Raw genomic sequence first — 13,321 nt, 5'->3', positions numbered from 1 at the left:
CACTTCAAAGTAAATTAATATAAAGATATTCAAAACAGCAGATTATTAATGTATTTCTAAATAAATGTATCTCAATATGAAAACTCAAAATTAAATGAAGTTGAGTGGATCAAAAAAAAAAAAAAAAAAAAAAAAAAAAAAAACCAGAATCAAATTGATCCAGGCTTTGGTGAATTGAATTGATTGAAGCCCAGCTCTAGTGGAAGATTGTAGTGAGAGCAGCCATGTTGGTTTGACTGAGAAAGAGACAAGAAGATGCAGAGAATAGAGAAGCTGAGAGGAAGAGTCAAACAAAGAGTGATTTAGGAAAAACAGCCCATTCATAGTTTATTCCCTTAATTAAACAGAGTAACATACAGTAAGACTTCATTATTCACATAAGAGGAAACTAAAGATTCACCGTGTCTTCAAAATCTTTTGATTCCACAATAAAACAAATATACTTCTATGTTTATTTTAAAAAAGAAAGGTTTAAAATGTGCCGTTTGTTTCCAGCAGAAAGCAGAGCTAGAAGGAGTTGACGTTGTATAGACCTAGAAAAGCACGTTTTCTTTAAATAACACTATTGTGTTTTGTATGAAAACTGTAGTGCAAAAAACACAGACATTAGCATTTTTAAAAACCAAAAAAACAAAGTTGAGACGGAGAGGAAATGACCTCATGTCGACAGCTGGACCAGCCCAACACTATTTTCCTGCTCGTCACCACGGCGCCGGGACAAACACGGCGAGCATGAGCGTTGTGATTATTGCACTGGTGAAGCGCTGCTGTTTGGTGGATGTCACACTTTATATTACTGGTTACCTGAGACTCACAGAACACCTGTTGGCCGTTTTTTGTGGACTCTTCTTCATGGATGCTGCGGAGGCTCCACATCATCACACAATACTGCATGTTATCAACAGACACCCCAAATTATGTGCACATTGTTTCCTGTTAATTCCAGCTTCCACACATCAGATTAAAAGTCAACTCCCTGAATCAAAGTCTTTAAAATCCAGAAAGTAAAAACTAACTGGGAAGAGCTCCAGTTCTGACGTGCTCAGAGGTCCGGTCTATTTACAAATGAAGGATGAGATGTTGAGCCACTGGAGTGCAGACCTGCAGCACACGGAACAGACGGCAGCATCCTCCTCTTCGCCGCCCATCAACTCTCCTTGTAGATGAAGAGGATATCCTCGTCTGTGCCGTAGCTCTGCCGGGCCTCCTCGAAGTTACTGACGCTGGTGCAGCACACGCCTGAAAGAACACAGAAAACAGTACAGCAGCAGCTGATTCCAAACGATCACACCTACAGCGCTCAGGGAATTCAGATTCAAGAAAATGTGGAGTAAAATTTGTACTCACAATTTATGGTAACTAAGAATAAAAACAGTCTCTAAATAAGAAATGACCTTTGATTGTGGGAAAATGGCTATGAATCTTCTCAACCCTTTAACACCGGAGGGGTCACAAAATCTCTAACTTTTCAACCTCGTATCCCAGCTAAACTGCTAGTACCTTAGACCTTACCGAAGATAATATGTAACCTAATCGTGCAGCTCTTCCTAACCAGCATGAGGAATTATGATTAAATAGTATTAAGCTTCAAACAAATCAGACTTACGGTCAGAATAAGCAGGATTGTTGTAGAAGATGCTGCCAGCTGTCTTGTTGAACCCACATAAAACCACAAAGTGACCCTGGTACTCCGGCTTCCTGCAGAAACACTTCTGCCCCACGGGCAGGAAGCAGCAGTACTTGACAGGAGAGGAGCACAGCTCACAGGTCAGGATGACGGCGTTGACCAGCACTATGGCGACGTGGCCCTGCTCCAGGTGGGACTGGATCTGCTGAACCGTCACCGAACTGTGGGAGGACAGCACATGTTAGATACGCCCGACACTAGGACTGCCACGATTGTCTACTAATCGACTTAGCTAATATTTCAGTTGCATGCTAGCTGTTTTGGCTAACTTTGGCTTATTTTGGGTTTTTTAGGCTATTTTGGAGTTTAGCTAACATTTCAACTGTATGCTAGCTATTTTGGCTAACTCAGGTTGTGTCCGAATTCCCCTTAATCACTATATAGTGCATTCGCCGTTTTTAGTGCTGTCCGAATCTACCAATTCCAAAATCGAGTGCACTGGAAATTTCACAGAAGTCTTTGCGAAAAGTAGCTTACATCAATGGTCACTAGATTAGTGATTATAGATTATGCGGTCGAAAAATTCCGAACAAATAAACGTGTTTAAAAGTAATATTTGAATAAACGAACCACATTTACACCATCAGAACACAGTGGAGTCATAAATGAATGTTCTGAAATGTTCATTTTTATTCGTTTTTTCCATTTTTTCACTTCCAGGAATCAATGACATCATCTGGTTTTTAGAAAAACTAAAGAAAAGTAGTGAGCATAGTGTCTGAATTACCTTTAAAATCCAGGGCACTAAATAGTACCACACTATATAGTTTTTTAGTAGTAAGGGGTTGGGGAGGAAATTTGGATAAAGTCTCTGGCTTTTTTTGAGTTTAGCAAATATTTCAGCAACAGGCTAGCTGTTTCAATATTTTAGGCTAATTTGGCATCTAACTAATATTTTGGCTGATTTTCAGCTGCAGTGTTTTCAGCTATCAGCTTCAGTATTTTTAGCTATCAATTTCAGCATCTTCAGCTATCAGCACCACCATCTTCAGCAACAAAATTCAGCTTACAGCATTCACACTAGCATTATCGTATGTGATGCTATATATCTAGTTTTTAGATCAAGTTTAAAGCTATTGATGGTTAAGATGTGTGCTTTACATCCAGTTTATGCTTGACTCAATTAGTCGACTAATAAGAAAACATAATTGGTGTTTAGTCGACTTTTTAAATAATTGTTTGTGGCAGCTCTACTCAACACACTGATGAACAAACACATGGATAAATGAGATGAAACTCACCACTTCCTGACAATCACACCTTTGCTCTCCGCTTTCAGGAAGAGTTCGTTCACTCTGTCTTCCTCTGTGTCAAAATGTTTTTTGTAAAAGGACTGCAAGACAAAGTAAAAGCTAAGATCAGAAGCTCCATGAGTGTTTCCAAACAGCAGAAACTCTGTTAAGTACCTGGTTCTTAAAGCCTTTATCTACTCCGAGCGTCTGTGTGTAAAAACAGTGTTTGATTCCTAAATGGCTCATGAGGTAGGCCAGGTCAATGGTCCACACGCTCTCTGTCAGCTTCAGCTCCCAGCATGCTCTCTGAAACTCCTCATCACTCAGAGGGTGGAGGTACCTGCAGTCCAGATGGTCAAAAATCTTGTGTTAAAGTGGACTCGCTGCTGGTTTTTGGTCAAAAGTCGGGGTGAACTTACTTCAGGACCATTCTGGAGCAGGCTAAGCCGCAATCCCAGTGGTAGAGCTGCCGGATGACAGGAACACTCAGCAGGATGGCATCCTCTGAGGGAACCGCGTCACAAACATCGCTTTTAAAGCCGCTCTGAGTGTGGATACAAAGAGTTAAATGGATGTGTCACGTTTCTCACCTGTCATTCTGCTGCGTTCTGTTTTTAGCGGACGGCTTGCTAACTCAAAGCAAACTCGACAGTCCTGTTTCCCACCCTCCAGGCGGGGCTGCCTGTCCTCATCTATGCCAGTTGAGGAGGAAATCTCCCCGCTGCTCGGTAAAAACGGCGCATCGAGACGCAGCCCCGCCGAACATCCGATTATTAACAAGTAAAATACATGATAGGAATTAAAAAATATATTTAAAAAACAGACTTCGGTGTTATTGTCCTGCCAGCGCCTCTGTTGTCTTCTTCACTTTTCAGTTGTTTGCTAGTACTCCCCCCCTTCACTGCCCACGGAGAGGCTGCATGTTAGTTCGCTTGTTGTTCTACTGCCCCCTTGCGGCGTGGAGGACTGTCAGTCCAAATAACGAATCGTAGATTTTTGTCAAAATGTAGAACTTACAAATAATCATATAAGACATTTCAAGTAATGAGCCAGTTCTGAGAATTACAAAATAATTAATTAGAACCTGCCAGGAGGGGTAACAAAAAACAGAGAAAGGAAAAGAAAAATAATAACAAATAAATAGAATTTAGACGCCAAACAAGACAAGGCTTTGACTGTCCTAACAGCTTTTGTATTGGTACAGGAATCAATACTTTTTAAGTTTTTAGTATACAAAACAATTTATTCGAGAAAAACATTAAAACATAGCTTTTTGTTAGCATATTTAGATTTTTGTATGAAATATTTAGCCATAATTATCAATTAATTAAGCAAATTTGTTTTTCCAGAATTAATCTTTTCTTGCAAACATATCATAGATTAGATCCACTAGAAAACTATTACATATTTTAAAACGTTACTAGTCAACTAGTTCACATTTTAAACCTGAGCATGCTCTCAAACTAATAATTTAAATAGTGATTTTTTTTAAACTTACCTTAGCAATGATGATAAAAGGATCTTTGTTCTTTGTTTTATAATCGTTTTAAATCAACATAGCATATTCTTCTTGGGACACACAGAAAATGAAAGTGGCTTTAGGGCATGAAATCTTACTTTAAATTCAAAAGGTCTCATCTTGTAAAGACGTGATAAAAAATTAAAAGGGACTTTCATTTATGCCACTGGGTTGGAAAACTTTCTTTCTTTCTTATTATTTTGTTCTATATATATATATATATATATATATATAAAAATAAGTCAACATAAATATTGGAGAAAAAAAACTTTTGAAACATGTTTATATTTGAGTAGGCAGTACTTCATAAAAATGAGTTGTATATATCAAATTTACTGTTCTTTTACATATTCAGATATATTTATTTTAATGGAGTCTTCATATTTAAGTTTTAATAAAGTTATTTTTGGTTAGGACTAACAGGAATTTAAATAATACTAAACATCTACTTTTAGAGAACCTTAAGAATAATGTTTTTAATCTTTTTTTAATAATTAATTAATGAAATGGTGCTACATGAACAATAACCCTTGAAGACTTTTTATGGTGTTGATATACTTTACACTTGTAATTGTGCAGATCCTGTGTGATTGTGAACCACTGATATGAACACAGATGGACAAAAGAAGGTTTTTATCTCGGGTTCCAACAAAATCTAATCAATTCAGCCACCATTTACGGATATCGCGCAATTTCACTATTTTGGGACCAGACAGTGTTAGGAAGAAGTGACTGGTGCGAGAATCTGTCAATCAAACGCTTCAAACGCCTGAGGTGGGGCCAGAGGGCACCACATGCTCTTGTTGAGGCATCTGATTGGCCAGTTTATATCTTGAACAACTTGCGATAAAGAAAATATATCATGAAAAAAGAATGTTTATTCTGACAAACAGAATGACTGAATAATAGCTGTTTATTTCTCAGTAGAAGTCTACGGGATTTTGGCTTTCTGGGACCGGCGAGTACTTCCTGTTTGGAACGTAAGGGGGGAGGGGATGATTAGTCCAGGTGTCTGTATACTGTCAATGGTTTATACCTGTGAATGAGCACCAACACAGGTAATCCACTTATGACACTTGTCTTATCTCAAGACTTTGTATTTGCATCTCCCTGTCTTTGCTCTCTTTCAATCTCCTCCCTTCTGGTCCGGTCCGAGCGTCTAAAACTAAAATAAAGTTCAGCTTCAGTTACAAAAAGGGGCTGATATGAACACACTTGAAAGTAGGGCTGGGATAATAACATCCAATAATCAATTTGAATTGAGTTAAGATGAATAAATCAATAATCGATTACCGGTAATAAAAAATACAAATCAATTTAAAAGTCTGCTAGCTTGATGCTAACTTTTAATGGAATTTCCCATTGTTAGCTAATGCTAACACTGGGTTGACCTAAGCATGTATTGTTGACTAAATGATGATCTTACATTTGAATTTCGTGATTGGTTCAACCATTTAAGTCCCACGTCATTTCAGAAGTTCCACGTCATGATCTGCAGCTCCAGTAATGATAACAGTCCCGTTCCCCTCCCCACCCCTCTGATTGGATATTCACATTTCCGCTGTGGGTGGAGTCTTCCTCCAACTTCCTGTTTGGTTACCACTTCTACCTAGAGCACGTCAACTTTCTAGGCTAACGGATAATAATTTTTGGGACTTATTGACAGCAAAACAATGACTTAACTGAAGCAGCAGCACATAGACACACTAACACACAGAAAGTGCTTTATTAATGGGCTTAAATAGCATCTTTTAACATTATTGGAGCACAAAGAAGTATGTTGTGCTGCTTGAGTGACTTATTGGGTGCCGTAGGTGGTCCCCATTGCAACCTGGATGATAAGATACAACAAAAGGCAAAACAAAAGACATGTTAGGACTGATGAACAGTCGAGAAGAGCGACACATGACTTCAGAGCACTTACAGGTTCACTGTCAGGACTCTCAACCAGATATGTCACCTTCTGCTTGGTGTAGAGATCCCTCTTTTTCATGCATGTCAGCATAACCCAGTCTGCAACAATGGGCACCTGGTGACAGCATTAGCAACAGTGAGATTCTGAGTATCAAGGATTTTCTTTTTAATAATTGTTACATACCAGACTTAAAAAGGACAAAGCTGCCCCCAGGTTCACTATCGCTGGAACTATTCCAAACTTTCCTGCCTGCAGGGATCAAAAGCAGAATCAATGCAGACAGAGTAACTCGTTCTACAGCATGTGTCAAAGTCAAGGCCCGGGGGCCGGATCTGGCCCTCCAGGTAATTCTATTCGGCCCTCCTGATCATTTTATTTTATTGTTATTAATTTTTTCAGTTTTTGATGACTTATTTTAAGGCTATACTTATTTTTTCAGCTACATGCTAGCTGTTTTGGCAAACCTTTTTTTTTAAGACTAAGTTGGCATTTAGCTAATATTTTAACTGGCTGTCAGCTTCACAGTTTTCAGCTATCAGCTTCAGTGTTTTCAGCTATCAGCTTCAGTGTTTTCATCTATCAGCTCTAGGATCTTTAACGGTCAAATTCAGCTTACAGCATTCCCACTAGCATTATCATATGTAGTCCAATTATGTTAAAAAGTTATGATTTTAAAGTTTTAAAAATGTTGTTTTAGAGTGTTTAATAACACTGTTCGGCCCGTAACCTAAGGTGTGTTTTGGATTTTGGGCCCTGTGCGGTTGAGTTTGACCCCCCTGTCTGGGCTTTATGTCTAGAATGTTAGGAGCCAAACTGCCTGTTTGGGTGCAAAATGCAAACTTTTATTGGGCTTTTAAGTCAAATGTCTTCTTTGTCTTTAGGGAAAGACGATTAGGTAAACTTTTATTTCAAGGAAAACTGTAGACATGCTTTGTATTTAGTGATTTTTAAATTCTGCTTTTATTTTTGCCCTCTTTTGTGTACTTTTGTTTTTTGTTGTGCAGTTGAGCTTGACACCCTTGTTCTTCAGGATCTGTTCAGGCCTCACCGTGCCGAACACGATGACCTCGAAGCGGATTCCATACGCCTTGATTAGCGTTCTTTCCTCCGTCCCGTCTGCTCTTTTGTAGAACTTTGCATATCTAAAAAAAAAACATTCTGTGAGTCTGACGTCTCTGTCAGCGTTCTCTTTACTAAAACGCAGACTCACCTGAAGTTGTACCCTGGGGCCACGTCGTTACCCGGGTTTTTGTTGTCCAGCCGCCGGAAGCTGTATTTGGGAAGACACTTACCGGCCCACCAGTCGAGGTCGCAGCTCCAGTCAATGAGAATTCCCAGGATGCCACCCTTTCCGCAAACAGAGCAAGAACACATTAGCAAAAACTGTATTCACGGTTTTGCTTTGCGATTCCTTGGTTTACCTTCACTGCCATCTCTTGAAAGTCTTCTTCCGCCTCTGCCATGATGCGTTTGAGGCGGAATATGGGGCAGTCAGGGTCCGTCAAGCGGTTGAACTCACAGTGTGCCAGATACGAGGAGTTAATATGAGGCAGGATGTTTCTTCTAGAAGAGAAAGAGGACAATCGTATGATAGGAAACCCCAAAAAATGTTTATGTGCATAACACCAGCAGAGCCGACCCGTGGAAGTTGAACTTGGGGTACGTGATGCTGTTTTTGATCAGCACTGTGAAGTTCTCTGCTGCAGCCAGCACCGGCTTTCTGCGGGACAAGAAATCCTCCCGTTAGGTCTCATTGGGGACATTCTACCTGAACAAACTGAAGCACCACAGCAGGTGAGTCTCACTTTGGCAGTTTTGTGTCCACTTCCAGTGGACACCATGAGAAGACTTCGCACGTCTTGACAGTGGTGGAAAAGTTCTCACACAGTCCTGTCCGGATACCTGGGGGAGAAATCCTGTTTCATTATGCCCACCTAAAGATGATATTTGAGCCCATTTCAGCAAGAACCTGACCATTTCCGCGAGGATCATTATATCCTTCAACGCAGTCGCAGTCGTCTGCGCAGACAGTTGATGGTTTTGGAAGCTGGAGGAGGAAGGACCAAAAGTTAGCTTTGACACACACCAGGTTACAAAAATAACAGACAAACTAAACGACACAGCCTGGATTTGTTTTTACTGCTTTAATGAGGTTTGTGGCTAATACAAGACAGAGCACCATGTTTAATTTCCTCCCCATCAGTGATTTTTACTACATAAATGTATTTTTAAAAGCTGTTTTAGATGTTATAAAGCAAAAATCCGAGTCAGCTCTGTGATTAACCCCATCAAATTGATGCCCTGGAGTCAACATACTGCTATGAAAGAACTCCTTTGCTGTCAGTGCAGCACTGCAGTTACTAAAGACGTCCACTAGAGGGCAGACCACAGGCCTGGCTGCATGATTACACATGCTGGATAAAACATTTTATCATTAATCTGTTAACACTGACATTTTGGTTGGTTGTTACATTGGCAGTTCTTTTTTTTCTGTATATTTCAATCAGCTTTTCTTATTTCAACAAAATCATAGGGTTAAAACTATAAAACTAATCAAGAAAATAAAAAAGGCATAAAAGAATACTGCAGAATGTAAACATAAAAAGATAAAAAAAAGTATTTTAATAAAGGGGTATATACACTTGGAAATATCCCTTTTTAAAACAAGTTCAAAAAGATAAAATAAGATGTTTTTCTATTAGTGAAACATTGAGTCAGTTAATAAAAGCTCTGTAATGTGTTACATTTAATAATATTAGTTTTTATCCAATTACATTTCTAGGTTCAAAAACTAAAAAAACAAAGACCTGAAAGTTAAAAAAAAAGATTTGAAACTGATAAAAACTCTTTAAAATTGAAATTTTGAATTTTGAAACCTAAAAATCAGAACATTTGAAGCTGAAAATTATGAAGTTTGTCTTCTTAGAAAAGCAAAAAGTTTTGGACATTTAACAATTTTTTGGCCTTTTTGGCCAATCACCAATAATTTGTTTTATTTGGGTTTCAAATAATTTTGACCCCATAGATATTCAAGATTTAGAACAAGTAGTAACATCTTACTGAAAAGTTAGTAATAAGTTCGTTTTGACTAATATCAAGTGTAATAAGATATATAAGCTAGAATCAAAGAGATTGTGACTTTTTTTTTTTGTTGCTCTTTACAAATGGGTTAAATCAAACACATGGTCATACATGAACTCCAACCCTAAAGTAATGCTGGGCCTGTGGCTCACCTCGGGACAGTGGGACTGAGTTTGCTCTGGGGTCACAACCAAGTTGGTCAAGATGAAAAACGAGTTATCACCCTGTTAGAAAAGAAGCAAAGCAGTTGGTGACAATGTTTCTAATCCATTTCTTTTGAACTAGAAAGATGAAAAAAAGCATCACAAACAGAAGTAAAGTGAACGTCAGCTTTTGAAGTACAAAAAGGGCCAAACTCTTTTACTTTTTTAACTCAAACTCAAATGGAAGAAAATCACCAAACACAATGACGCGTGATCGAAAGTTCACAAAAAGAAAAGATAAATACAAAATACACACTGAGTTTCAGTGAATTATTGAGCCTTGCCATTTTCATTGCATTCAGTCATCCTGTATTGTAGCATCAAACTTCTTTTTAACAGCTGAGGGATTGTTGATATTACTTAAACACAACATATTTAACATATGGTAAATCTTCAATAGGAAGCCGTTGACATGGGTACAAAAAATATGAATTAGTTCCCACAAATTAGCATTTCGTTCCTCCGAAATAATAATTCTTGCATATGGAATAACGAATTCCCACAAAATAATAACTCGTACCCATGTAATAATGAAAGCATTCCCACATATTACTCTGTCCGCTTGTGGTTTTACACACATAACACAGACACTGGTATTAAAGGGTTAAATTAGGCATATTCATAGGCTGCCCCCCCCCCCTAGAAAATTTCTAGAAACACGCATTTTAAGATACATTTGTCTTCAAAATTGTATGTATATTAAACTTTAAGCCATGAAAAAAGACCACTCACTGTTCACAAACTTTTGCTCCGAATTTTTTGTCTGAATTCATCAACTGGCACATCCATCGATTGTTTATGAATCAAAGAACATAAAGACTGGAATACCTGAGGTGGGAGGACGTAGTCCGCCACGTCCCACATGCGTGGCTCCATGTCAGACGTGTTGGTGAAGGCAAAGCCCTTGACTTTGGTGGTGACGGTGCTGATGACAGAGTCCGTGTCCTGGTATCCCTTCTGCACCACGCACACATACCTGCCACAGGTTCATCCTTTAAGAAGGACCACATCAACCAACCCCATCAGTAATTCACACTCAGGACTTACCCCACCACATACAGGACTACCAGCAGCTGGGTGAACCTGAAGATGATTCCGACCCCAAAGTGGGGTATAACCAAAGTTTTGGGGGTTTCATAGTCGAAGACGTAGTGCAGAAAGCCCCGGCAGCAGCCTGTAGCTTTGCTCATGTCTGCAGCCTTTGCTGTGACGGACTGAGCGATGATGATGAACAGACAGAGTTAGTCAAATCGTTGTATTCAAATGACGCTCGGGATAGACACAATATTCCAATGTGGGGTTTTTTCTGTTGTAACAAGCCCCTGCGGTGCAGACTTGCTACCTTTGCTGTGGTGTCAGTTTACCCAGCTGATGAAACATCAGGGGTAGACGTGTTTTCTCCACATAATTACACCAGGAGAGTCCCAGCAGCTGCACGCTGTCCTTCAAACATCTGACCACACATTTCCATGCTACAGTCAGATAATGAGGAGACACATCAAAGGCTGGAACACCTTTGTCTTCTGCATTTACACTGACCTAAAGGACCTCAAGACTCGGACCAATCTTTAGGTTCCACGAAGTGAGGCCACTGCTGAACAACACTGGCTTGATGCTGCATTGGTTTTAAACTACAACCCACCTAACTTTTCGTTGCTAAAGTCCTAGAGAACATTGTATACAAACAATTGATCACCTTCTTACATGAGCATGAGATCCTGGAACCTTTACAGTTCAGAACAGAAACCGCACTTTTAAACATTTTATTGATGTTTTCATATCAACAGATGCAGGTGATCTGGTTGTTCTTTTATTATTACATCTACCGGCAGCTTTCGACAGTTGATCCTGAGATCACTCATGCCTTTGTGCTGTCCAGACTAGATTATTGCAGCTCTTTATCTGTTGGGTTATCCAAGGCTTCAATAGCCAGGATGCAACTGGTCCAAAATGCAGCAGCAAGATTTAAAAAAGTTTGACCATATAACCCCAATTTTAGCCTCTTTGAACTGGCTGCCAGCGCAGAGCTTGATTTTTATCAAAATTATTTTTTACTTTTAAGTCATTGGCAGTTCCTTATCTCTCCTGTCTGGTTTTAAAATACTCCCCCACTGAGCTACTGGTTCCCAGAACCAAACGTACGTTCTGAGGAGACCGTGCTTTTGCTGTGTTGGGCCCTAAACTCTGGAATCAGCCTAGCCTTTTTATTCTATTTTATGTTGGTTTTAATCTATTTTTAAAATTATTTTTATTTGGTTCTATCCTTTTTATGTTTTCCTATTGTGTTTCTTATCCTTGACTGGTGGTGGAAGGTCTTTATAAATGAAACAAACCACACAGATTATGAATTCATTTTATTTCCAATAGCGGACTGGATTCCATGAACACATGACACAGCATTTGGTCCAACTGGATCTCTGATATAAAGTCTATAAAAAAACAACAATTTTTACATCACACACCAACATCTGTGTTCAGTCTTCTTCTCAAATGAAGCTCCTATTGTCGTATCTGCACAGACGGGCTTCACGGCCCTTTGGACATTAAATGGAATATTGTTCTGGATTTGTTCTCCTAACACAAACAAAGACATGCTGGTTTATCCATTTAACTACTTTCTAACACTTATTTTAATGCTTCAGTGTTGAATGTTCAAGTATAAGATGAAGGCATTGATAGGAGAAAATGAAACTGACAGTCCACAGTAAAGGAGCTACAGAGCTGGAGACATCTCCATCTTTTCATTTAGTCCTAGAGGGTCTCAGACTCCAGGCCTCCAGGCAGGATTTGAGGGTGGATTCAGACTGGACACGTTTGGTCCGCTTACATCACACGCTGTATGCATTAAAGCTGGTATATATTTCCACTCGATTCGGAATCGCTCGCATCACATCCACAATCTTTTGGTCTCGTTCAGACTAATGTTGGCTGGATTTGATCGCGACTCTCCACTATAATTGCGATGAACTTCTGACTGGTGTTTATACTTTTTAAACAACGTGATGGTGTTCTGCGTTTTAACATGATCAGCATCTCGCTCAGACCCTTGTAGCATCTGTGAGCGTGCAGGTACATAAAAGAGAGGAGGAAGTGATGAGTTTGTCCGCTAAACAGAAGCACGGAAGATGAAAAAATTAAATTAAAAAAAGGAACAAACAGCATTCCCTATAGGGCTGCCACAATTAGTCGACTAATCGACTATTAAAATAGTCGACGACTAATTTAATAGTCGATTAGTCGTTATTTTATATTAGAGTCAGAGTGTAGTCAAGTTAAAAGTTACAATGGGATTATGATAGCTTTTTGGAGTATTTTGGCATTTACTACGATTTTTTTGTGGCTATTTTGAAGTTCAGCTAATATTTCAGCTGCATGCTAACTCTTTTAGCTAATTTATGCTTTTTTCAGTTTTTTTAGGCTAATTTGGTATTTAGCTAATATTTAGCAGGCTACTAGCTTCAGTGTTTTCAGCTATTAACTTCAGTGTTTTCACAAATTAGCACTAGCATCTTCAGCGGTCAAATTCAGCTTACAGCATTCACACTAGCATTATCGCAGGTAATGCTATATATACATACTTGTATACTTGTATAGCTCTTTCTACCCTCCTTCGAGGGCCCAAAGCACTTCACAGTCACAGACCCATTCACACACACATTCACACACTGGTGGTGGCTCCGCTGC

General features: G+C 39.1%; 2 protein-coding genes across 2 annotated transcripts; both read right to left on the bottom strand.

Annotated features, from left to right (window-relative positions):
- Positions 1-298: 298 nt before the first annotated feature.
- On the bottom strand, positions 299-3,848 carry gucd1 (guanylyl cyclase domain containing 1). The gene is made up of 6 exons (XM_024275894.2): positions 3,510-3,848; positions 3,339-3,423; positions 3,094-3,259; positions 2,929-3,020; positions 1,607-1,848; positions 299-1,239 (listed from the first exon to the last, which is right to left on the bottom strand). The coding sequence occupies exons 1-6, from the start codon at positions 3,514-3,516 to the stop codon at positions 1,148-1,150; spliced, it is 684 nt and encodes a 227-aa protein (XP_024131662.1). The 5' UTR covers positions 3,517-3,848; the 3' UTR covers positions 299-1,147.
- A 2,302-nt stretch (positions 3,849-6,150) lies between these two features.
- LOC112148055 (P2X purinoceptor 4) lies at positions 6,151-10,889 on the bottom strand. Its single transcript, XM_024274842.2, has 12 exons — positions 10,685-10,889; positions 10,466-10,613; positions 9,587-9,658; positions 8,328-8,400; positions 8,159-8,255; positions 7,993-8,073; positions 7,775-7,916; positions 7,564-7,700; positions 7,402-7,495; positions 6,537-6,602; positions 6,363-6,467; positions 6,151-6,269 (listed from the first exon to the last, which is right to left on the bottom strand). Exons 1-12 carry the CDS (start codon positions 10,825-10,827, stop codon positions 6,237-6,239), a joined length of 1,191 nt encoding a protein of 396 aa, XP_024130610.1. The 5' UTR covers positions 10,828-10,889; the 3' UTR covers positions 6,151-6,236.
- Between the last annotated feature and the right edge of the window lie 2,432 nt (positions 10,890-13,321).

The sequence above is a fragment of the Oryzias melastigma genome, linkage group LG9 (assembly GCF_002922805.2).
Source record: "Oryzias melastigma strain HK-1 linkage group LG9, ASM292280v2, whole genome shotgun sequence".
NCBI classification, from domain to species: Eukaryota; Metazoa; Chordata; class Actinopteri; order Beloniformes; family Adrianichthyidae; genus Oryzias; species Oryzias melastigma.
The sequence above is the reverse complement of the archived record's forward strand: the minus strand, read 5'-3'. Positions and strand labels throughout refer to the sequence as shown.

Bases quoted from the DNA above. Each gene is read 5' to 3' on its own strand.
- gucd1 (XM_024275894.2), bottom strand. The intron at 1,849-2,928 runs GTGAGTTTCATC...GTCCTCCCACAG, and splicing joins GGTGTGATTGTCAGGAAGTG to TTCGGTGACGGTTCAGCAGA. The intron at 1,240-1,606 runs GTAAGTCTGATT...GTGTTCTTTCAG, and splicing joins CAATCCTGCTTATTCTGACC to GCGTGTGCTGCACCAGCGTC.
- LOC112148055 (XM_024274842.2), bottom strand. From the start codon at position 10,827: ATGAGCAAAGCTACAGGCTGCTGCCGGGGCTTTCTGCACTACGTCTTC. The intron at 8,074-8,158 runs GTGAGACTCACC...CTTGTCCCGCAG, and splicing joins GTGGACACAAAACTGCCAAA to AAAGCCGGTGCTGGCTGCAG. The intron at 7,496-7,563 runs GTGAGTCTGCGT...TTTTTTTTTTAG, and splicing joins GCCCCAGGGTACAACTTCAG to ATATGCAAAGTTCTACAAAA.